Source organism: Sorex fumeus, unplaced genomic scaffold, assembly GCF_029834395.1.
Source record: "Sorex fumeus unplaced genomic scaffold, SorFum_2.1 ptg000002l, whole genome shotgun sequence".
In the NCBI taxonomy this organism is placed as follows: Eukaryota; Metazoa; Chordata; class Mammalia; order Eulipotyphla; family Soricidae; genus Sorex; species Sorex fumeus.
Window position 1 is genome coordinate 45,519,641 of NW_026606059.1, and position 24,876 is coordinate 45,544,516.

The 24,876-nt window shown below is 43.9% G+C and overlaps 1 protein-coding gene across 1 annotated transcript in view; it reads left to right on the top strand.

Annotated features, from left to right (window-relative positions):
- ZFAT (zinc finger and AT-hook domain containing) overlaps positions 1 to 24,876 on the top strand; it is a 218,125-nt gene that overhangs the window by 82,998 nt on the left and 110,251 nt on the right. The window contains exons 4-6 of the mRNA XM_056109685.1: positions 13,536 to 13,724; positions 17,329 to 17,479; positions 22,865 to 24,318. Coding sequence (XP_055965660.1) covers positions 13,536 to 13,724; positions 17,329 to 17,479; positions 22,865 to 24,318 — 1,794 coding nt within the window. The remainder of the gene's footprint in view (positions 1 to 13,535; positions 13,725 to 17,328; positions 17,480 to 22,864; positions 24,319 to 24,876) is intronic.

Below are 24,876 nucleotides of genomic sequence, written 5' to 3' on the forward strand. Positions count from 1 at the left end.
GGTGCATTTGAAGAATACCGGGGCGTGGTTCACTGCAGTCCACATGTGAAGTAACAGGGATTGGGGTGACGGAGTCAGAAGGCCTGATGTCCTTCAGACTTTTATTTCCATTATGTGCTTGCTGGTTCAGACCTTGTATGGGGGGGGGGGGGGTTGGGGGGAGAAGGAGGAAGAGAGGGAGAGACAGGAAGAAGCAAGAAAGTCTGAGGGGAAGAGCAAAAGCAAGGGGGGAGCTTATTCAGCAGGTTCAATAGAATTAGTGTGGTTCTAATGTGGTTTTTTAAACTGCTGTATTAGCAGTGTGGAATGAATTGGTGGCAGAGTCCCAGAATATAATCCCTTATCAGTCTGCTGTTCTGACAACTATTCTGGGCTTTTTATTAATGTGGCTGATAACACTTGTCTCTCCGGGGTATTCTGAGATTTAATTAGTTCTTGGGCAATTTAGAATAGGTACTTTAGAATATTAGTGCAGTATTAATTATACATGACTGCACATGAACTAATTTCTATGAATATTTGATCGCATGTAGTTAACCCTTCCTTGATTGAATGGAATTGCATAAGTGTGTGTGTGGTTGGGGGAGGGGGGCATGGGTATCTTCATAAAATTCTGGGGCTAAGAGAGCAGCATTGGGAAAGAAGCATAGATCATACCTCCAAAGGGAGCTCTGGGGAGGGAGGGATGGTGATGAAAGAGTCGGGAGATTTTGAGCTAAAAGGCACTTATGAGAAATGTTGGATCATATGAACTTTGTATTTTCAGTAAGATCAGGGAGTCTCATCACAGAGTTCAGGTGGGCATGCGTGTGTATGTGTGTGCATATATGTACTGAGATACATATTTAGGAAGTGTGAATGCAAGAGACTAGAGGGCTGGGGAGGGGGTCTTGGTGGTGTTGGAGTGACCTTGGCCTCAAAGCTTAAAACAACAACAACAACAACAACGAAAGACCCTATGTGACTTCAGGGTTACTCAGAGGGTGCTTGTTGTTGCTGGTGGTGGTCAGGGGATTAACCATTTGTGGATTTGGGCATTGAACCTGGGCCTCCAGACACATATACTCAGCCCATGAGCAGTCTCTTTCACTTCACACCACCGTCTGTTTAAAAAAAAATTTTTTTTATTGAATCACCGTGAGATGGTTACAAGCTTTCATATTTGGGTTACAGTCACATAATGATCAAACACCCATCCCTCCACCAGTGCACATTCCCTACCACCAATCTCCTCAGTATACCCTCCCCCTTTCCCACCCTCCTCCTGCCTCCATGGCAGACAATATGCCCCATACTCTCTCTACTTTCGGGCATTATGGTTTGCAATACAAACCCTGAGAGGTTATCATGTTTGGTCCTTTACCTACCTTCAGCACACATCTCCCATCCCGACCGGTTCCTCAAGCCATCATTTTCTTAGTGATCCCTTCTCTGTTCCAGCTGTCTTCCTCCCTTTGCTCATGAGGCAGGCTTCCAGCTATGGAACAATCTTCCTGTCCCGTGTATCTACTATCCTTGGGTGTCAGCCTCATCCACACCATGGTCTTAAGGGAATTCAGAGAAGGAATGTCAGAAGAAGCCAGGGTTGCCATAGGGACTATGTCTGGATATGAGCACGGGTGGTTTGGAAGGCCACAGTTTCATGTTCTAAAGAGCTAGGTGAAGTGGAGGTGAAGAGATGGAATATAGGCGGGGTCAGAGGAGGACATCTATACTGCCAGGAGACAATATCCATTCAGGCTCAGAGGAGCCTTCAGGCCCTCGTGGTTGATAAGAAGGTGGTTTAGGAGGGTGGACTCATGAGGGTCTCTCAGCAGGGCCAGTGGGATTCATGGAGTGCACATTCAAAAAACATTTAGGAAGTTTGGATGCATGAGAGTGGAGGGCTGGAGAGGGGGTTCTGGTGGTAGTGGAGTTACAGGGGGTTGCCAGCAGGGACCATCACCCCTTTAATCAGAGAAGTCAGTCTCTCGTTTTACTTATTCCTCATATAGAAATTGCTGAAGGGTTCCTGCTGCTAAAAGGAGAGTAAGCCACCAGGGTAAGACAGTGACTAGCACAGCTACAGACAGTGACTCAGCAGCATGTGAGGTTGGCTGGACAAGGAGCATCTGCCGAGGCCTTTGTATTTGAGAAGAACATATTTATGGGTGCATAGGAGTAAAAGGCAAAACAGGACAGAGTGCATGTGATGGTACACTAATGCACTCTTTAGTACTCATGCTTGGAGACTTCTTCATCCCTCAGTAGACAACCTGGTGCTGTTATAGTGCTGTAACTGATCTCTGCTCAGGAAGTACCAGGCAGGCACAGACCACTGTGGGGTGCTGGTGCTTGAATTCCAGTATTTGGCATTTGGATTGGCCTTTTTTTGCTGTGACCTGGGGCTGCCTGCTCAGTGGGCCCATGAAAGACAGGGGTTTGATGGCGTCCAGTTGCTCTTCCTTTTCAGTATCCCAGAAGATTTCAGCTATTGATCTCACTAAAATTACATCCTGTTTTTTATTCAATTAAAGAGTCTTTGCTGGAGCTCAGTGAAGAGATTAGACAGTTTTTCTATAACTGGAGCAGGAAACACTGTCTTAAAATGAATTGTTTAATTAGCACATGTACATGGAGCAGGCTGTTAGGAAGAGGGTTCATCTTGCAGACGGCATCTGGAAGATTTGGAGTGTGGCCTGGCTCCCCACGTTCCCGTTCCCCTAGCTCCCAGCATCGTCTTATGTTCCATTCTGATGTCTTCTTATTTTGGTGGGGAGAAGATTTGGATGAAGCCCTGTGGTTGGTCAGGGCTTTCTCCTGGCGCTGCACTCAGGAATCACTCCTGGAGGGGCCTGGGGGACCATTATGGGGTGCCAGAGATGGAATCTGGGTTGGTCGCATGCAAGACAAGCACCCTACCTGACGTACTCTTTCTGGCCCTGATGGCTTTTTTTTAGTAAAGGATATTTACTTGCCGGCCACTTTGTGTCACTCTGCATAGGTCCATAGGCTCTCCTAGACACTCTCCAAAACAAGAGAAGGGTAATGAGCATGAGCCTGGGAGCCTGGGTATCAGCAGGCTTTCATGATGCTTTCAGGTATACTTTCAGCTTGTCTTATTTATTGCTGTGCTTTGGTGTGTCTCAGTGAAGATCGACATTTACCCCTTTGAACAGAACTGAAACTCATTTTTTTTTTTCCTCTCTCTAAGACTTGCCTCTTCATAACCAGAAGTGATATGGAGAGACTGGGCATGCCGCTGATAAGCTATAATGAGATTTTAAATGTCTCCTGCGTGTAGGAGGCTGGAGTGGCATTCAGTGGCTACAGGTTGCTGGCTGTGCAGTTGAGTGTAGTGAGCCTTAGTGTGAGCAGATGGGCATGAGTAACTGAGATGGGCCACTCATCTGCATTACTGTTTCTGTAGACTCAGCAGAGGAGACATGGAACGAACGGCAGCTTTTCTTCCGTAGGGGACCAGGATGTCTGGTAGGGGAAGTGGTCTAGAAGGAAAGGGGTGACCAAAGGCAATATTGAGGTGCCAGAATGCATGAACTGCCTTCAAGCCAAGCACCTTTCCCCATGGAGAAAAGTGAGTGTTGGTTGTAGAAACCATAGCTCAGCACATAGACCATCTGGTCCTCGTGACTGCCTTAAGACAGTGTTGGGCTTTGCCACTTGACCACCCCTCCCAAGATGTGTTGCAGCTGTTCAGTCAGTTTCCCTCTATTTGCTTTATCTTAACTTTGCTAGTGTGCAGAGAGCTGAGGCTGGAGAAGGCAGCGGATGCAGGTCTGCTGTTGTGTGGGGAGGAGAAAGTTCTTCCAGCTCTTCTCTTCCTGGAGCCCATGTTTATAAAGTGGCAAGGAACAGTGTGACTCCTTTAGGGCCTCAGGACTGTGGGAGACGGTGGCATGCAGGGTTTGCCGATGGTGGGCATAGCAGTCAGTGTCTGTCTGTCTGCCACCCAGAGCAGTGAGTGGGAGTCTTCTGTAAGTCCCCAGAGTCTAGTTCAGACCTGGTACCCAAGACTTTCTCCTGAACAGCTGACTCCACTCTGTGAAATGGGATTGCTTGCACCTCTCTCTCTGTTTTACATCTAACATTCACTAGGGGAGAAGTAAGCCAGCCCCATCAACTGACTCTCTCCTCAGTAGATAATTTTCACTAGGCTCAGACAACGTGATAATGATTACCTAATAACTTTCTATGGAAGTTATTTATTTATTTTATTTTTTGGCGTCTTTTCTTTCTCCACCACCAGCAAGTAAACCTCAGAAGGTCAGGAATCTCCCTCAGGAATCTCCCTCCATTTGGGGCTCAGAATTATCACACTGACCTAGAGTAGGTAGGTCCTGGAACTCCATCAGCATCTGTCAGATAAACTGTGGCATCCACAGGATGAAACATTCTGTAGTGCTTGGGTAATTTCCAAGTAAATATTTATTTCTTTCATGTGTAAATCATGTTTTGTTTGATGATGGCTGTGGAAGAAATTTAGATTTAGTAGTTTGAAAAGAACATTGGCTTACAAAGAGATTGTTATGTTAAGGAGAGAATTATCATTGAACCAGGGATAAGAGAGACGTTGTTTTCAGAAGAGCAGTACTTGACACAGGCTAAACTAGACTTCTTTAGCAACTAGCAGGCTGATAGAGACACCAGAGGGACAGATTTGAAGTCAGACCCAGGGTTGACTTGGCCCTCTTGAGTGACATCCCAGTAGAGCTTGGCATGAGACAGCATTTGCACAGAGCCGGCTGGATTCCAGATAGCAGCAGGTCTAGAGTGAGAACATCCCTCAGCTGTGTCCCAAAACCAGCACAACTGAGGTTGCTTGGGTGAGAAATAAGGTGTGAAAGCCAAAGCTTGGCAGGTGAGATTCCTTACAAGGTTCTGGACACTCCCACAGCACCTAGAGGACCAGTGACTCTGCCACTGACACCCTTGCTGATAGAGTCATGGTCTCCTCTAGACTTCGGCCCTCTTCCTCATTCTGCAATGAATGCAGCATAGATATGTCCTGGAGCACCACCATAGTAGGCTGGAGTGGGAAGAGGACAGCCTGGGTGGGAAGGAGGGAGAAACCCAGCCAAGCTCAATATCACACTTGTCTCTGTGGCCACCTTTTTTCTAAGTTGACCAATGTGTAGGTTGGTTGCCCTGGTATGTGGCTCTTTGCAATGTGCTCTTCATTCTGCCTGTTTCCTAGGAGACTTTTGGGAAGGAGATTGCTCAACAACCTGGTTGAAGCTGTCTGCAATTTATTTAATCAAGCCAATTTAATCATCAAAATTCAGAGGTTCCCTCATACATATATGCCCTGGCTAATTTGGGCAGCGTTGCTTGCTTCCTGCTAGGGTCACCGTGGAGCTGCCTATGTGTTGTGGTCGTACAGTCCTTATTCTGAGTAGTTGCCAGGTGGCAGAGTGAGCTTTCCTCTGAGCTGGCTGGGTAACAGGTACCCCGTGACAGGAAATTACTCTCTAGTCTTTACTCTGTCCTTAGATATTTAGGGTCACTGAATAGATCAGGCCAGACTTCTTGTCATTAACCTATTGCTATGTATTTGTCCAATATATGCTTAATTTTCATTGCAGTAATTATTTAATGTTAGCTATTGTGTTGCTTTACATGCATTTAACTTTTTATGTCAGGGTTTTTAAAATGTCTTTAAAAACCTAACCTCAAAGTGATATTTTGGGAAGAATTCAAGCTCTGGGTTTTGTTCTTTGCAAGAATATGAGTATGGATTTTCATGTTTCTCTTTCTAGAGAACCATATTCTTGCTCTGGATAGAATTCCTTCTGAGAGGATTGCATAGTATCATGAGATATTCTGGGGTTCATCTGGAGCCAGAAGATACTGAGGACCAGAGAAGGGGAAACTTCTGAGATTCCCTCTGTGTCCTAACTTAATTTTATTTGAACCGTGTGATTTCTTAAGTAAGTTCCTCCTAGCATCTGAATGTCTATGGAATAAGCTCCCTGCTCTCTTAATCTTCAAAGCTGTTGATGTTAAGAGGTGGGGTTTTTGCTGTGATTAGGGCATGAAAATGTCACCATCACAGATGGGATTAGTGCCCTTCAGAGAGAGAGGGAGATAGTTCCTTCACCTTTCCACCATGTGAGAAAACAGTGAAAAGGTACTATCTACAAACCAGAAGCTGCAACTCAGCAGACACTGAATCTGCATATGCCAGATCTTGGACTCTCAGTGTCCAGAAATATGAAGAATATGTTTTTCTTGTTTATAAGCCACCCAGTGCATGAGATCTTTGTTTTCACAGCCCAAGCTAACTAAAACAGCACCCACCAGGGCTGGCTCCTAAGACAAATGGATGAGAGAAGTCACGAAAACTGTAGTTTAAGGAATGTCAGGGGTGGCGTCTCAAAAACGTTTCCAGAAGAATATAGAGAAGACGAATTTTGATGAGATTCCAGGACCCTCCAGATAAATTGTGCTATTTCTTATAGCAATCCTTCGGTATATTTTTGGTATTACTTTATGAAAGATTTTTATAGAAAAAAATCAGTTTTCCAGAATCCCGGTATAAGTGGTTGGTTGAGTGGTGTCAAGTACGAACATAACTCTGAAAGGCTCCATCTAGTACCATGTAAAGGCTAAAACCTATTCTGTAGTTACTGATTTTTTTTTTTTTTTTACTGCACTGGGGTTAGAACCCAAGTTTCCTGCCCGCAAGGCATGCACTTTACCATGAAAACACTTCCCACCCCATTATTGAATTTTTTTTTTAAAGGAAACTAGAGAGAATGAAGGCATTAGCTGGGGAAAGAAGTGGAAATGTTTAAAAAGTCAATAAGGCAGAGGAAGCAGGAAACTATTTTAAAACACCTTATGGAAAGGCCAAGATGCCTGAGAGCCAAGGGTCACCCAGCAGGCACTTAGGAAAGTTAGCCCCAGCAGGGCTGATAGTCTGAGGTCAGGAGACCTTTTAGTGGTGGAAAGATAACTTTAAAATAGGTCAAGTGAAGCTGTCTTGCTGCCCCCCTACCTCTCCCTATGTTCGTTGTCCCTGTTTTCTACAAATAAAATTGAGAACCCACCACATTCCTCACGGGAATAACAGAGAGATGGCTGTGTTTGCCATGTGAGCACTGAGCACAGGGCTGGTGAGGAGCAGTGTTCTCAGGGGCTCATGCAGAATCTATTATTTCCTTAGACAAGTCACTTGAGTTTGTGGTTCAGTCTCCTTATGGTTTCTAGAGTCTTCATGGTCTGTCAGCTCACTGCTTGCACGCCTGGTGCTCTGGCTGGAATTGTCTGCTAGTCCCTAAATATTCAGGATGCTGATTATCTCCTCTTGTGAGATCCCATTCTTCCTATAGTCTTCCACTCAGGGATTTAAGATCTCTAAGAACTCTTTCTAAGGATGCTAGTTGCAGTCCTACCGTCTGGCACTTGAATCACTGGGAAACTTGGTGTTGAAACTTCTGAATGGAATGTTGCCCAGTTGGGTGTGGACCCACATTGCAGGAGGCCACTGAGAGTTCCTCAGACATGTAGTTGCTGGGATATATACATTGGGTGTGCAATGCAAGCTTGAATGGAGGGTATTTTTTTTATGTCTACCTAGTAGCAGTCACAGGTTCCTTACAGGAGAAATGATCTAGGAAGCAAGTGTGGTAAAGTGAGGAGGATAAAATAGAAAAGGAAAGAGGGTTAAGGGTTTATTACTGGGTTCCTGCTTTAGTCGGCAACAGTTTGCGTCTTCCAAGGCCTGGAAGGTTCCAGAATGTCCTCCAGAATCATCCAGCCAATTTTGGAACCTAGAGCACATATGCACCACCTCCCATCCCAACCATGTTGACTTGTCTTGACTTCTGCCCCTGGGGGCTTAGCTGGCATGCTGAAAGATACCCTGTGCGAGCAGTTAGGGATGCAGGAGCCTGGAATGATGCAGGATGAGTCTGAAATGATGCAGGGAGTCCACTGTCACTGCTCCAGGAGCCAGGTGTGGACCCGGGTGACGTAATGAGAGCCCCAGTGGCATTTGCTTTAGAGAGATTCTGTATCCACAGTGCACAAAGAGCTGGTAGCTGTCTCACTGGAAAGTGGGTGTCTTTCTATTGCCTGGTCTTCCTCCTTTTTGGCTTGTTCATTTCTCGTCTCTTATTGCTTTTTTTTGAAAAAAGAAAATTGCATATTTTTTTTTAAATTGAATCACAGTGAGATACACAGTTGCAATTTTGTTCATACAACGTTCCCACACCAGTCCCTTCATCAGTGTACATTTTCCACCATTGTCCCCAGTTTTCCTCCACCTCCACCCCCTATGGCAGGTGTTTTTCTTATATTTTCTTCTCTCTCCCTCCCTCCCCCATCCCACCCCTCTCTCTCTTTCCTTTTGGGTGTTATGGTTTACAATACAACTCCTAAAAGGTTTGATCATGTTATCCCCTTACCTACATTCGGCACTCAGTTCTTGTCCAAAGTGATCATTTCCAATGAGTGTTGTCATACTGGTCCCTTCCTATTGCCTCTTCCTCTGCCTCTTTTCTACTTGCCACCTCTTTCCCTCTACTGTCTACCTGAAGTAGTAGCTCCAGCTCCATCTCCCAGTAGGTAAGCTTCTTAGAACTTTCAAGGGCTTCAGAACTGTCTAGCTAACTGTAACTCGCTTTGATATGGTTCAGAGTCATTTTCACAACACACACATGTTATTTGAAGCCTTCCGCACAAACTCCTCAGGAAATCATCTCTAAAAATTACTCATCCCTTGTCAGAACAGCACTCACTGTTGGAAATAAATTTCTTCAAGCTGGAATCAGTTATTCATTTATATCCATTGGCTTTTGGTGCCAAAAACACACTAGAGTAGAAGTTTTTGTTTTCTAGGCTTATCACCCTTATCACCTGCACAGATCTATATTAGGCTCAGTAAAATAAGAGACAGATACAGACTCAAGACGGTCACAGTACAGGTAATAAGCAGATAGAGGCATCTAAAGAGATCATTGTAAAACACTGGGAAGTGCCATCGTCAACATGGTGATATATTGGGTTATGTGGATGTGGTTGTGAACTCTCCTTTTATTTTCTCATTTGGACAGCAGGGATGTGGATTGGATTGTTGCATATTATATGGGCCTATGTGCAAGTTCAGGAGATGGACACTCTGGGATGGTCAGTTGGCTTGTGGTATCAGAATCAAAGAGGTCAACAGAATAGTCTCTGCTAATGAACAGCTTTGTAAAGATCTATCTCACAGGGATTCAATAAAATAATCTTTTAAAAAAAGGAAAAAAGATAAAGAAAAAAAGAAAGAAAAGAAAAATCTATGAGTATAATAAACCTGGGAGTCCTAGTTTTGAGGGGTTAGAGAAGTGGTATGTGGCATGTCCTTGTCTAGCATGTTATCATAAGGGAAACTGTTAATGGTTCTAAGCAGGGAGTGCAGAGTTGGATTTGAATTTAAAATCCAATCATGCTAACTAAGATCAAGAAGGAGAATGCTGTGGAGAGAGTGTTGGCCTAGATCGAGTTCTTGTGGTTGGGATGATAATACTGTGCTATTACATTTTAAGATTTTCATGAAATAGATAAATCCTACAAATACAAGGTTTATGTGCCTGTAAAGAAAAGGTAGATTTTGGAAAATAGTCTTTTTTACTTCTTAATTTACTTTGATTTAAATTTTGTGGAATTTCAGGAGTTTAACTCTATTCACCTATGTGTCTAAGTGTCACCACCTCCACAAATAAAGAGACATCCCAAATCTGAGATAAAATTGAAACACATAGCAAGGGAACAATCAATGGGGAAAGAAAGCAGAACTGAAGATTTTGTCTATAGAATTGAACTTAGAGTGGATGTGGGTGGGTGGGAAGGGCCCTTGGGACACAGGTGTTGGGAAGTGGGCACCCTGGTGATGGATGTGGTGTAGGAATGATGTATGCATGAAAAGTGTAAGTAGGAATGTTGTAAATCCCAGTACCTCAATAAAAATACATTTGATAATCAGACTGCCCATTTCAGGGGGAGGGCTGTGGGGTGATGGGTCAGTAGCAGAGCATTTCCGCCACAGACCCAGGATCCATCTTTCTCTACATGACCCATATGATGTTTACCTGATCTTAACCTCTCATGCTTGCTTATTAATGCGTCAGTTCCCACAGTAGACTCGGAAATGCTGAGCTGAAGAACATTTATTTTCACTCTTTGGAAGGAAAATTGTTCTCAGACACCCACATTTTCCCCAGGCCTGTTGGCTAAACCAAGTTATAGTAGCCCTGGCTGCTAGTGTGGCTGGCAGAGCATCTCACTCCTTTGGTGAGAAGACATTGTCCCAAGGCAGCCTGGCATCAAGTATGGGTAGGCTGGCTTGAGGTAGAAGCAGGATTAGGAGTTGTTGTGATAATTAGGCAGGGGCAGGAGTGGGGGTGGAGAGATGAGATTCTTATCCAGTCTCCCTTTACACCCAGTTTTGCATTTCATGTCACTGTCACTGTCCTCCCGTTGTTCATTGATTTGCTCGAGTGTGCCCAGTAACGTGTCCATTGGAGACTTTGTTGTTACTGTGCTTGGCATATCGAATACATCACGGGTAGCTTGCCAGGCTCTGCCGTGCGGGCGAGATACTCTCGGTAGCTTGCTGGGCTCTCTGAGAGGAGCGGAGGAATCGAACTTGGGTCGGTCATGTTGGCTGCTTGCAAGGCAAACGCCCTACCACTGTGCTATCACTCTAGCCCGCATTTCATGTATGAGGTATATATTTAATGTATGATGTATAAAACAGCCTAAATAGAACCTCTCTGATGTTTTTAATTGTGTTTATATAAACATACCTATTCCTGCTGTATCCCCATATATTGAATTATATCCCTGGTGAATTGTTTTGTAAAGTGAATATTGTTTTAAAGTACAAGCACACACACACACACCCAGAATCCCAGGATGTGGTAGTTGTTTCAGCCTCTTTATCCAATATATTGTTTGTTTATGCATGCATATCTCCCGATATGTGTGTGATGTAAAGATCTTTTGTGACTCAGGAAGTCTTCAGATTTTTTAAAATGTTTTTATTATAGCCACTGAAAAATAAAATAACAAGTGTTTGCCTTCCCCTCTATCATGATGTAAATCAAACACTATCTAGAACATAGACAAGTCAATAACCTTAAGAGATTTATTTACTTGGTCCTTTTTAGCAGAGGTGCTTGGGGGCTCTTCCCTGCTTGTTGCTTGGGGTTGCTTGTGGTGGTGCTCAGGACACCATGTATGGTGCTGGGGATTAACCTTAACCTCCTGATGTTAATGCAGAACACATTCTGCAATCCTTTGAGCTCCTTTTCTGACTCATGGTTTTTAAGGATAGGTATATAATGGTTTTTGACTCCTCCCCCTGGTCTTGAAGAATCACATACACATCAGTTATGTTCACAGTTTAACCTACTAAGTTTTTTTTTTGTTTGTTTGTTTTTTGTTTTTTGGGTATATGGTGATGCTCAGGGTTTACTCCTGGCTCTGCATTCAGGCACTCCTGACGGTGCTCAGGGGACAATATGGGATGCTGAGGACCAAACCCTGGTCGGCTGTGTGCAAGGCAAGCATCCTGCCTGCTCCGTTGTACTGTCGCTCCAGCCCCTACTAAGATTTCTTTTCTGTTTAATGTTAACTTGTTCAGTGCTGGCATTAATTATGTGACTGAGGATCTTTGGTAATCAATAAAAAATTCTGTAAGACTTGTTTCTGCGAACTCGAAAATATTCCAAAGCACTTTGAATTATGGAGATTAGCCTCTAAGAACTTCCATTTACAGAACTAAGAGAGAGATTTTTGTTTGCATCTGTCTGCTCTATTCACGAATCACGACGAATCACGACCATCCTGTTATTCGTCGATTGCCTCGAGCAGCCCCCGTAACGTCTCCTTCATCCTAGCCCTGAGATTATATTCAAGGCTCTTTAGGAGAATGAGACCCATCATTGTTACTGGTATTTGGCATATTGGGTACGCCATGGGGAGTTTGCCAGACTCTGCCATGTGGGCAGGCTACATTCGGTAGCCTGCCAGTTTGTCCAAAGTAGGAATGAGATAATAAGATGTCATAATAAGATGTCCTGGAGCTGTTTTTTCTAGTCTCTGAGTCTTGGCCACTGATGGGATTACACAGCGCCAGGGGGCAAGTTGGTGGGTGTGACGCCCCCCCCCCCACTGGAATTCGGAGGATCTGGGTGGTACCTTCAGGTATGCGGAGAGTGGTCTGAGCATGGTGGTGGCTGGTCCTGGAGGTCTTCGGCTGCCGGAGCCCTGGTCGGGGCGGGGAAGAAAGCTCAACCCGCTCCTCTCCAAGGGGCCCCGGGGAGGACAGCCAGGGCGGGGGCAGGAGGCTGCTCTATTAGTCAGGTTTTTTCTTTGTCTTCTTTTGAGAAAGCATTCCTTTAGCCAGCATGCATCCCTGAAGACACTTCTCCATAGATCCTTTTCCTCCAAGCCTCTTGGTATCTTTATGCGTGGGTCAGGCTGGAGTTAGAAGGGCATTTTCTAGAAAACACAGGTTTACTGAGTTGCTTCAGGCCCTCTTTGTTTTAGGGGGTTTTGCTTTTCATTTTTCCACCCCCTGCCCTATTTCACCTTTCTATAACCCCAGATTTTAGCACTTTCCAATGACCTACCATTTGCCTGCCTGCGCCAGTTTTTACAACCATCCATCCACCAGTACTTACCTCTGTTGAAGGAACATATGGGATTTTTCTACTTGTTCTAAAATTTTGAAAAGTGATTTGTTCCAGGTTATTTCAGGTTTTGTGGCTGTGACTCTAAGAAATAGGTAATTCATGCCTTTTCTTTCCTTTCTTTCCTTCTCATTTAGGAATCCGGAATAACATGCAATCATGAAGTTCGAGTTCCTTTATTCTTCACTTTTATTTGAGGTGCACATGCAGAAGTGCTCAAGATTTACTCCTTGCTATGTACTTAGGGGACTCTATGCAGTGCTAGTTATCAAACTAGGGTTGACCACGTGCAAGGCAAGCTTCATGTATATGTACTATCTCTCCCACCTCTTTAATTATCAAATAATTTATTATTCTTTAGAGTGAAGTTTTTTCTTACTCTTTATGCTAATGCCAAGTTGAGCCATGAAGTGAGCTATTGTTCTGTCCCTGGCCTTATTGGTTTCATATCCACTATTCGTGACGCATAGAGAAAAGCTAATAAATGTAAAATGAATAAGGGTGTATTTCTTAAACATCATTCTTGGCTACCATATCTTCTCTGCAGTGTTGTTTATAATGACTAAATTTTGCTACGCTTTTTGTAAGTAAAGCAAAGGACTCTGGCATCTTTGTCAGCAACATGTGCTGCCAGGGCCTTGATGGGAGCCTGTGGCAGCAGTGTGGTTGATATTGATTGAATTCCATGGAAGACTGATGTGCCAAAGATGGTGTCTCAACTGAGAGCGTGGCCAGCATAGCATTGTAGAACAATATATTTATCACATATAAATGTATATATTTTCTTTCATACCCATAAAAGGGTTATGATCTATTACCTGCTTTAACAGTGTCATCTTGATATTTGTTCCTTAGGTAATGACTCTGACCTTGAACTGGATAAAAGGTATAAAGAAGATGACCGAGAAAAGGCCTCGAAGAGACCCCGGACACAGAAAACAGAGAAAGTGCAAAAGATGTCCTCAGGAAAGGAGTCCGGACCAACCGCTGGGGCAAAGAAACCCATTATAAGTGTGGTTTTAACCGCACACGAAGCCATTCCAGGTGACCATAACAGTAGGGGGTGATGGACAGGAATCGTGGCGTGCTATCTGTGTTCCGGGGCAGCTTAGACCCTGAGAGCCCGAGAGCTGGCTCACTATTGACCTCTGTCTGTGATGGTCCAGTCATTTGGGAAAGTGGCAGACCTCTGAAAGTGGCGGAGCTTTCTGAAACTGTTGACGGCACACACACACAATGTGAGGGCCACTCAGTCTGCACCAGCGCCGCTCATGTTCTGGCAGCCGTCGAGGAAATGAGGGACCCAAAGACGGTGCTGCCCCTCTTGGATCCCCTCACCTGACCTTTCCCGACTTTACCGTGGATGCTCCACCCACGCTTCTCCCCAGCTCACTTGGGTTATGCTGACACGGTTAGGACTGAGGATAGGACTGACATGGGCTGCCTCTCCAGAACCCTTTCTCATGTTGGACTCCTGATCCTCATCTTATCTGCATCTGTAAGAGGGCTCATTGGTTATTATATAAAGACTGGAGGTTTCCATATTGTTTTCTATCCATATAAAATAGATCAAGGGTATAGTACACTTTGTTTTGGATCATGCTTGGAGGTGTTCAGGGCTTGCTCCTGGCCCTGCACTTAGGAATCAATCGTGCCAGTGCTCTCCGGACCATATGGGGTACAGATGCAAACACCCTACCCACTGTACTATCTCTCTGGCTCTATCCTTTTAAAAGGAAGATATCTTTCATCTTTTTTAAGGAAATGTATCTTGGGACATGGACTGTGGCTCAAGTGGTAGAGCATATGCAAGGCATATAGGAAGCCCAGAGTTTGATCCTTTGAAATTCACTGTAGGATACTTCCAAATCCCCCCCATCCCTATAATCAAGTATTGGGTATGGCTCCCTTAGAAATAGCCCCCCCTCCGCCCCCCAAAAATCCAAGAAGGGACACTTAAGACAAAGAAGAAGTTTATGATAGTAGATTTCAACATAGAATCAGGTTTTCCTCCTCTATTTTCAGGATGATTGTCAAAAAAAGTAAAAAGCAAGCTTAAGATTTCAAGAACTGTGACTCATTATTTAAAATAAAAATAACGAATACATGCCTTTTTATACTCCAGTGCAAAGCATGATGATCAGTAGAGAGTAGGTACATACAGTTATATAACTGAAGAACTTTCTACAAAACTACTTTGTCTGCCCTACCTTAATTCAGAAAAGTATTATTCTGGGAAATGAAAACCTCAGGACAGAGATTCACATTCTCAGCCATATCTAGGAAAAAGCTCCTGCAATAATTTCTTAAAAATTTCTCATTTTGAAATTTCTGTAAGTAGAGGTAAAAGTTAGTTGATTTATTTTGCTATTCCAGAAACAAGGCACCATTTCTTTAATGCACTTTTTACGTACATGTGCTTATTCTCATATACATATATACATATCCACACATCCATGTAAAATTTCTATGGTTGTAAAAAATCTTGATGACTTACCTCATAGAGTTGGCAAAAGTGTAGATGACATCTCTGAGATCTCTGAGTGTTTTGCTCCCAATCTTTCTTTTTTTTTTTTAAGGGTGGAAACTGAAGACATAAGGTAATATCTCTCTTGAGAATGAGCCCAGCTCACTTAACTTCCTGCTAACAGTTAATTTTACTATTCCATTCTGTCTGATTCAGTTTCACATTTATTTAAAAGTTTAAAACGTGGTCCTGTATAAAATCTTGCAAACTTCCTTCCTTCCTTCCTTCCTTCCTTCCTTCCTTCCTTCCTTCCTTCCTTCCTCCCTCCCTCCCTCCCTCCCTCCCTCCCTTTCTTCCTTCCTTTCTTCCTTCCTTCCCTTTTATCTCTTTCTCTGTCTTTGTTTCTGTTTTTCTCACCTTTATACATGCATATTTTCCCTTCCGCTCCCTTTATTGTTCCCTTGTTGCAGTCTCCAAAATAATGGTGTTTGCTTTCCTGGTTTTCGTGAGCCTGATGAAATACACTTGTTGAAGTACAGAAGCTTGCAATAGCAGTGTCACTGGGATCCCACTCAACAATGTAGATGGTGTTGCAACCTCATGCCTGCAAGATAGACATTCTACCACATTCTTAGACCCCCTATATATGTGTTTGTTTGTTTGGAGACCACAACTGGTGGTGCTCAGGACTTACTCCTGGCTCTGTGCTCAGAGCTCACTCTTGGCAGGCTCTGAGGACCACAAAAAGAGTCATGGGGATAGAACCGAGGTGAGCCACATGCAAAACAAGTGCCTTGCCTGCTGTACTATTGCCCCTGCCCACTTCCTATATATGTTTTAAAAATATAAGAAAGATCAAGTGAAAATGTTTCTCAGAACTATATTTTTACATATTGATATAAACCTTGCTCTTTTCTACCAGTTATACAAATACAGAGTTAACTGTGGGTCTCATGACCTCATTTGGGCTGATATAGTTAAATATGAAAAATTTGGCACAGTAGAAGGCTTCTGAATACACAATGACCTAAACTATTTGAAGGCAGAGGAGGTTACTGAATGTGTGTATATTTACATCAGGACCCAGAACATCCCAACAAAATTTTTAATTAAATTGGCAGGTTTGGGGGCTGGACAATAGTACTACGTATAGGTTGTTTGCCTTGCACATGGCTGACCTGCGCTCGATCCCTAGCACCCATATGGTCCTCCAAGTGTCCCTAGGAGTGACTCCTGAGCATAGAGCCAGGAGTAAGTCCTGAACGTTTTTGGGTGTTACCCCCCCAAAAAAAATAATGGCAGGGTTTTATTTCAGTACTGGGCCTTAAAACTAGGACCTTAAACATTGAAAGCAAGAACTCTCTACTGCGGAGCTTTGTCCCTAGTAAAGTAAAGTAAAGTAAAGGCCCTCCCGTTGATCATTGATTTGCTCGAGCGGGCCCAGTAACGTCTCCATTGGAGACTTTGTTGTTACTGTGTTTGGCATATCGAATACGTCACAGGGAGCTTGCCAGGCTCTGCTGTGCGGGCGAGATACTCTCGGTAGCTTGCCGGGCTCTCCTAGAGGGGTGGAGGAATCGAACTCGGGTCGGCCATGTTGGCTGCATGCAAGGCAAACGCCCTACCGCTGTGCTATCGCTCCTTTAATTGAAAATCACCTGTGTTGAGGTTCACTCCATGACTTGGAGGCCAGCCGCACATGCTAGGGGAAAAGGCAGCTCACTATTCAATGCCTCTCTTGCAAACCACAGCACCCAAAAGGAGAGAGAGAACAAAAGGGAATGCCCTGCCACAGAGGCAGGGTGGGGTAGGAGGGTGGGGGAGGTGGGAAGGCTACTGGGATCATTGGTGGTGGAGAATGGGCACTGGTGTAGAGATGGGTACTCGATCATTGTATAACTGAAACCCAAGCACAAAAATTTGTAAGTCTACAACTCATGATGTTTCACTAATAAATTTTTTTTTTTAAAAAAAAGAAAATCACCTGTGTAATGATTTTGAGAGTTTCTGGCAACACTTGACTATGTTGCATTACTTGGGCAAAATGAATCATTAGTGGAATTAGTTTAAGAAGCCCTGTCCTACCAGGAAGAAATATAGTTTTTTCAGGCATGCAGTCTGCATAGGGAAAGATTGAGGGATCCTTAAATACCTCTTTAATTCTATCTGCCTCTCCTTCAGGTGCTACCAAGATTGTTCCAGTGGAGGCTGGGCCCCCAGAAACGGGAGCAGTAAACCCTGAGACCACCACAGCCGATGTGGCACCTCGAAGAGGGTACCAGGAATATGCCATTCAGCAAACACCATATGAACAGCCAATGAAGTCAAGCAGGTAAAGCATCTATTTGTGTAGTGTGTTCTGGGTGAGAGCGTGCTTTTAGAATTGAGCACCAGCTGGCTTAATGAAGGTGTTATATTTTATTTAAGATAAACAAGCATATATTAAATCTTAATAAAGAGAAGTTTAAATAAGGGTTCACTAGATAATTTGCTTATTTTTATAGCTGTACACATAATTAAAAGCAGTCTTCAATTTGCTTCTCACTTTAAAAAGCAACACAGGCATCTTATAGGATGTTTAAATATCCCATAGAATGGAGAATTAAAGAAAACCATAATTCATCCTCTAACTGGTATTACCAGTTTGGTTCATTGGCAAGCTACCCGTGATGTATTCATATGCCAAAAAACAGTAACAAGTCTCACAATTGTGAGACGTTACTGGTACCCACTTGAGCAAAATCGGTGAACAATGGGAAGACAGTGCTACAGTGCTATATTTTTAGTGTTATACCAACATATATTGCTTTAAATTTTGTTATTTTTTTCTAATGCCAGATCTCAAATACACTGTTTTCAATTTTTTGAAGCCTGCCATATCATGGACTTCTTTCTTTATAGTTTAAAAAAATTATGTTTGCTTTTTTATGGGTGTGTTACACTTTATGTAGCCAGCTTCTGCTTCCTGGACTATGTTGGGCTTAAGTTTTTTTTACTCATATCTTCCCATAATTCTTTAAGACTTCCTGTGGAATTAATTTCCGGATTGAAATTACTGTCTTGAAGGAAATGGGTGCCCCAAGATTGACTCAACATTAATGATTCTCCTCTAGAGTATGGAGTTGGAACATTGTTTGCACGAAACCTTATCATTATCAACAGAATTCTAAATCATGATTCCTAAATTAAAAAAATAAAAACTCTTCCAAATTCTGAGGATCTATTTAACAGCGGCAGTGAAGCAGCCTGCCTGCATCTTCCAGATCACTCCATGATCTCTCTCACAGCTGTGATACGTACTCACTCCCATGCATGAGCAAACTGGTCACCTGACCTCTGGAAATATTTTTTCCTGACTGAGAGTATAGCCTAAAAAAGCACCAGTTGCTGATACTTTTCCTTTGTTTCTGGAAGAAAGGGAATGAGGTGTTCTTGAATGGGACTTAGTCTTTAGCCTTGGGGAGACTGGGCTTGATTCTGGACTCCCTGAAGTCAGCTTATCAGAGTGTACTTCTTTGTTATGTGCCAGGCACTCGGGAGGTGAGAGAGAATAAGAGGAAGATGGCAGATGAAAAACATTCATTACTATGACTTGACTTGAGTTATTTTACCTCCATGCCTGTCTGAGTTACAGCAGCCATAAGTTTGCCTACTAGATCTTGAATCCAGTTATGTGAATAAATCATTAAAAAATAATAAACATGAAAAGTTCCAGGCACATGTTGTATTCTTACTCAGTTATAACCTGATATCATGTGGAATTCATGATAAAATTGAAACTTCATTCTTCTGTTCTTGCAAATGTGAATGACTTTGTTGATGAGGTTCTGAAAACATGCATTCCACTTGCAAAACTATAATAGAATTAAATTTGAAGATTACTTTGCTCTCACATTCATTTAAAGACCTGAATTAATAGTATTTAAAAATCTTTTAGGGAGAAAGGTTTGCTAGATGCTAATCTGATTATAGGTAAATAAACTTAAGACTTTATCAATATATCTGGGATGTATTCATGTTGTCATCCATTATTAACATTTTTGTAATATAAATTTGGACAGCGGTAGGGCGTTTGCCTTGCACGCAGTCAGCCTGGCCGAGCCGGGTTCGATTCCTCCGTCCCTCTCGGAGAGCCTGGCAAGCTACCGAGAGTATTCAATATGCCAAACACAGTAACAAGAAGTCTCACAATGGAGACGCTACTGGGCCTGCTCGAGCAAAATCGATGAACAACGGGAGGACAGTGTAGGATAGTGCAGCTATGAAAGAAACTTTTTAATGAGGATTTTACTTTGTTACATATAGCACAAACTTTAGTTAACTTCTACCAGTTAGATTCTTCCAAAGTTGTGAGGCAGATTTAGACACAAAATTTTGAAATTCCAGGAGCTGGAGAGAGAGTGCTACAGATACAGTGCTTACCTTGCTCTCTGTACTGTCTTGCTTCCACCTTCTGCATGTGGTATTCCCAGAACGAGACTGGATCCAGGGACTGACCATTTATGCTCCTGTTTGATTGTTTTCTAGTGTGGAGTTGGGTGAGGGTGTCCTTCAACAAATAGAGTTAAGCATGGAATCATGTAGGCATTGCCACTATGTATTTCAGCTCTTAGTCTTAGAGTATGAGTTAGTCCAGAGAGCCAGATATAGGCAGGTTAGCATCTTTATCAGGTCCATTACCCTCAGAAGGAGACTGGGAACCAAGGATTTAATAGGTACTTGTCTTATAAAACAAATAGAAAAAGTCAGAGCAAAAGATTCTTCTAAGATCATTTAGATTTTGCATCGAGGTAAAAAATATGGTTTCCTGGTTGTTTACAAAAATCTAGGGTTTCGTCCTTCCATGTTCTTTGTACCAATAAAATGTGCTGCTTCTGGATATCTCTGTCATTTGAGAAAGATCCAAATTAATCTCATTAAATTACTTTAGGTTTAGCAATTAAGCATACTAGTAATTTTTATATAAGACTAGTTTAATTACATCCTGCGAATTGTAGTCTCTGATGTCTATGTGCCACAATAATTTAGAAATTTTTATTTTAAAGATAGGGCAGTCAGTATTGGCCAAACAGCTATATGGATAGTTCTACAGCTAGAGTTTCCAGCAGTAGTGGTTACTACTTGATGAAACCTGATTAATAGCAGGACAGGTTTTCAATGTTTCTTAGGTCTGGAACTTCGTAACCTTGAAGTCGATTTTGCAAGAACATTGAAGGGGATTTTTTAAGACAAGGAAACTCCACAAACACATATAACTTCTACCGAATAATGGCAAAAAAACGCCTTCATTTCATTTAATCTCACGCTATGTCAATGGCCTAATTAAACTCATCAATGAGGAGACACAGAGTGACTGGGTGGATTCAAAAACTGAATCCAACTTTTTGCTGCATGCTGGAAACATATTTGAACAGTCAAGGCAAATACCAGCTCAAAGTCAAATTCTGGAATATTGATTTCTAGCAAACAATTCCCTTAAAGAAATCTGACATATCACACAACATAAGACTTCAAGTCAAAAAAAGTATTTGTATATGTACATCCGCCTGCAGGGCAGAGCCTGGCAAGCTCCCTGTGGCATATTTGATATGCCAAAAACAGTAGTAACAAGTCTCACAATGGAGACATTACTGGTGCCTGCTCGAGCAAATTGATAAACAATGGGAGGACAGTACAGTGCAGTATATATATATATATATATATATATATATATATATATGTGGAATACATATATATGTATATGTATACATACACACATATCACACACACATATCATGAGGAACTCATACACACATATCATGAGGAACTCACACTTCTTACCTTTTATCCGTTTAATGATGGGCTATCCTGAAGGAAGATATTGACAGCAATACAGTAGTAGTTGGAGACTTCAGTGTTTCTGAGGCACTTTGTGGATAATCTGGATTCACCCTCTAGAGAGAGCGCTGTTGACAAGAAAAAAAAAACCTCACTTTCTTTTTTGGCTTATCACCAGTTCCTGTCCCTGGGAGCCCCATGCCGGGGCTGTGTCCATATGTCCAGCTGCACTGGGGAGGGGTTGGTATACAGGGTTTCCAGGTAGTACAGAAGATATGGAACAATGTGCAGGTTCTAGTGGCAGGCAGTCTGCTTGGGTTCAAATCTTGATTTCATTACTTAGAAACTTCATGATATTAGGTAGAGACTTTGTGCTTATTTTTTTTTAATTTGTCAAATTATCATTATAATAATAAATTTGGTATTTAATAACTTAGCACTTAGAATAGGGTTTCATATACATTAAGTACTCAGTAATAGCTACTACTATTTCTGACATCTATTCAAGACAACTATTGCCATAATTAAGAGAAAGAATCTGTTAGTCAGATCATTCCTTTGCCAGCCATCACATGTACAAAATCTCACACAGTGCCTGAAACACATGAACACTTTAACAAATAACCAATGAATGATTTGTTAGTAAACAATGTGCAAGTTAACAAATGCCGATTGGACTGCAATTTTATATTGCCTGTGTGAGTGCTAAGCCAACCATAATAGATGAGGAGGGAAGATGGAAAGTTGAACGTCAGCTCTACTATGGAGAGGAGTGTGGGAGGAAATAGTATGGTGTGAGTCAGTGCTGAGTTTCCCACTAAGGCAACACAGAGACAGCTGGCATGCCCACCCCAAAGTTCTTGCCCATTACGGGGCAAGGACCCCAGATGCACACCTCTTTTAGCATGAGTCGCATCACTTGTGGCCATAGGCAGATAGATCCTTAGCAGAAGGAGAGGGGCAGAGAGCAACTCATAAAACTAGGTCATGAAACATAAATTTCCATTTTAAAAAATTTTACCATTTTCCAAGTGCTACTATACAGATTTAAGTAATCCATGATTTTTAACTGGGAAAATTTCTATCAAAATTAAACTTAGTTCTTAAAATTTTAAGCAATCAGCAATTCAGCAACAAAGTAACTTAAAACAAAACAAAAAAACAAAACAAAAAAAACTAGGTCATTTTCCAAACTTATCCACATGAGTTTACTCTTCCTACGAAAAAGTGGGGACCAGAGAAGGTGTTGGAATCTTTCCCACATAGCTGCCTCTCACATGGAAATTTGCAGTAAAGGGAGTGTATACCACCCCCAACAGCTGGTTGAATGGAAGTGCAAGTCTGGATTCATGCTATTGAACAAATCCAAGCAGGCTGTGTCTCGACTCATAGAGCAGACGGAGTTCATTTCAGACTGAAATACTCCAAAGTACCTGCAGGTCAGCTTGGAAATACTGCAAGGTATTTCCTTATTGGTGATATCAGAAACAGTATGTCCTTTTTCCCTCCCTTCTTTCCATGCTTTCTTCTTACTTGTTTTGCAGATTTTAACTCAGACATCTCTTGAGCAGTTTCTAGATTAATACCTTAATCTAGATTAGATCTCTCTAGTCCCTTCATCCTACCATGTCCCTTCAGCACTTACCCAACTGTGGTGCAGCTCTTCATCCATCCTCTCCCCTCTTAGGTGAGGGGCTCGTATTGAATGGGGGCCTAGTCTTCCATCTTTGTGCTGGTCTCACAGCCCTATTTATTGAGGAATGACAGCAGCCATCATCAGTCCCCATTAGTGGGCTTCTTAAGCCTTTGATGTTTGATTCCATCAGAAGAAACTGGAGGTTCCTGGAGGTCCTTTGAAGGTGCAGTCTTCAAATGTAACGGTTCTGTCATCTGTTTCTAGGCTCGGTCCCACCCAGCTGAAGATCTTCACTTGCGAATACTGCAACAAGGTCTTCAAGTTCAAGCACTCACTGCAGGCCCACCTGCGGATCCACACCAACGAGAAGCCCTACAAGTGCTCCCAGTGCAGCTACGCCAGCGCCATCAAGGCCAACCTCAATGTGCACCTGCGTAAGCACACGGGCGAGAAGTTCGCCTGCGACTACTGCGCCTTCACCTGCCTGAGTAAAGGCCACCTCAAGGTGCACATTGAGCGGGTACACAAGAAGATCAAGCAGCACTGCCGCTTCTGCAAGAAGAAGTACTCGGACGTCAAGAACCTCATCAAGCACATCCGCGATGCCCACGACCCGCAGGACAAGAAGGTCCAGGAGGCCCTGGACGAGCTGTGTCTGATGACCCGGGAGGGCAAGCGGCAGCTGCTCTACGACTGCCACATCTGCGAGCGCAAGTTCAAGAATGAGCTGGACCGGGACCGCCACATGCTGGTCCACGGTGATAAGTGGCCCTTCGCTTGCGAGCTCTGTGGTCACGGGGCCACCAAGTACCAGGCCCTGGAGCTCCACGTCCGGAAGCACCCTTTCGTGTACGTCTGCGCCATCTGCCTCAAGAAGTTCGTCAGCTCCATCCGGCTGCGTGCGCACATCAAGGAGGCGCACGGGGCGGCCCAGGAGCAGCTGGTCTTCACCAGCTCCATCAACCAGAGCTTCTGCCTCCTGGAGCCTGGAGGGGATATCCAGCAGGAAGCCTTGGGGGGCCAGCTGCAGCTGGCGGAAGAGGAATTTGTGTTCCAGGGGGTCAATGCCCCCAAGGAGGCTGCCTGCCCTGGGGAGGATGCCCGCCCTGAGGAGGGACCCAAGGAGCCTGATGCCCCCGTGGATGTGCCTGCCCCACTTGGGCAGCTAGCCACGACCCAGGTGGAAAGCGCCATCCTGCCTCCCTGCGACCTGGAAGCCACAGTGCCCTCCCCGGCTCTTCCCTCGCCAGTCGTTGTTTCAGATGAGTTTCTGTTGAAAACCAACGTGCTCTGTGCTGAGGCTCACAGTGCTCCCGATGGGACCTTGGAGCCCTCTGGAGGGGGCATCCCCCCGGCCCAGGGCGATGAAGTGACACTGCTGCTGCCCAAGGTCAAAAGTGAGGCAGCAAATCCAGAGACCCAGGGTGCCGAGGACCCTCCAGAGGAAGCACCGAAAGTGACCACCCTCCTGTCCGATGCCCCCGATCCCAGTACCTGCCTCAGGCCAGACCAGGAGGGGACCGCTGACCTTCCCGTGGCCAGTGATAGGGATGTGGCCACAAGCCAGCCTGACTCTTGTACCCCCACTGCTGTTGAGCACCGACCTGGCATCAGCGCATTCATGAAGATTCTGGATGGCTTACAGAAGAGGCAAATGAACACTGGCTTGTGCGAGAGGATCCGGAAGGTGTACGGAGACCTGGAGTGTGAATACTGTGGTAAGGAGGGCAGCTCTGGGGTGCCGCTGGTTGGAGCTCTCATTCCCAGCAGCCCCTTCCATTCCCACCCTCATATTTGATTTGAGCTCATACCCCATTGCCAAGGACATCTCCCAGATGTGCTATCTCTCCTCATCGGTAGATAGCAGTAGGCGGCCACCGTGTTGCACGTTAGCACTCGCAGTCTTTGTGAAGGCACCAAGATGGCCGGACAGTTACCCGTGGTGGTTTGGTCAGGCATGAACACAGAGGCTTATCCCAAAGATCCTCTGCCAGAACTGTTAACCAAGAACAGTCTTTCTTTTGGCCCATGACAAGTTTAAAGTAGAGGTGTAGACTGTGGCCGTGTTCTAGAGGAACAGAGGGGTTCCGTATGTGACTGAGGCCTCTGTAGGGAGGCCCTGGATAGAACTTTGCAGCTTGCAGTGCCACGTAGCCTCTGACTCTCTCGGAGAGCTGGCGCGGGACTAGGTGTACCAGCTGTCAGTAGAATTTAGAGACTCTGATTTATGCATGTGCATAATAGTATGTGACATGGTAATTGCTCCTCAATAAACA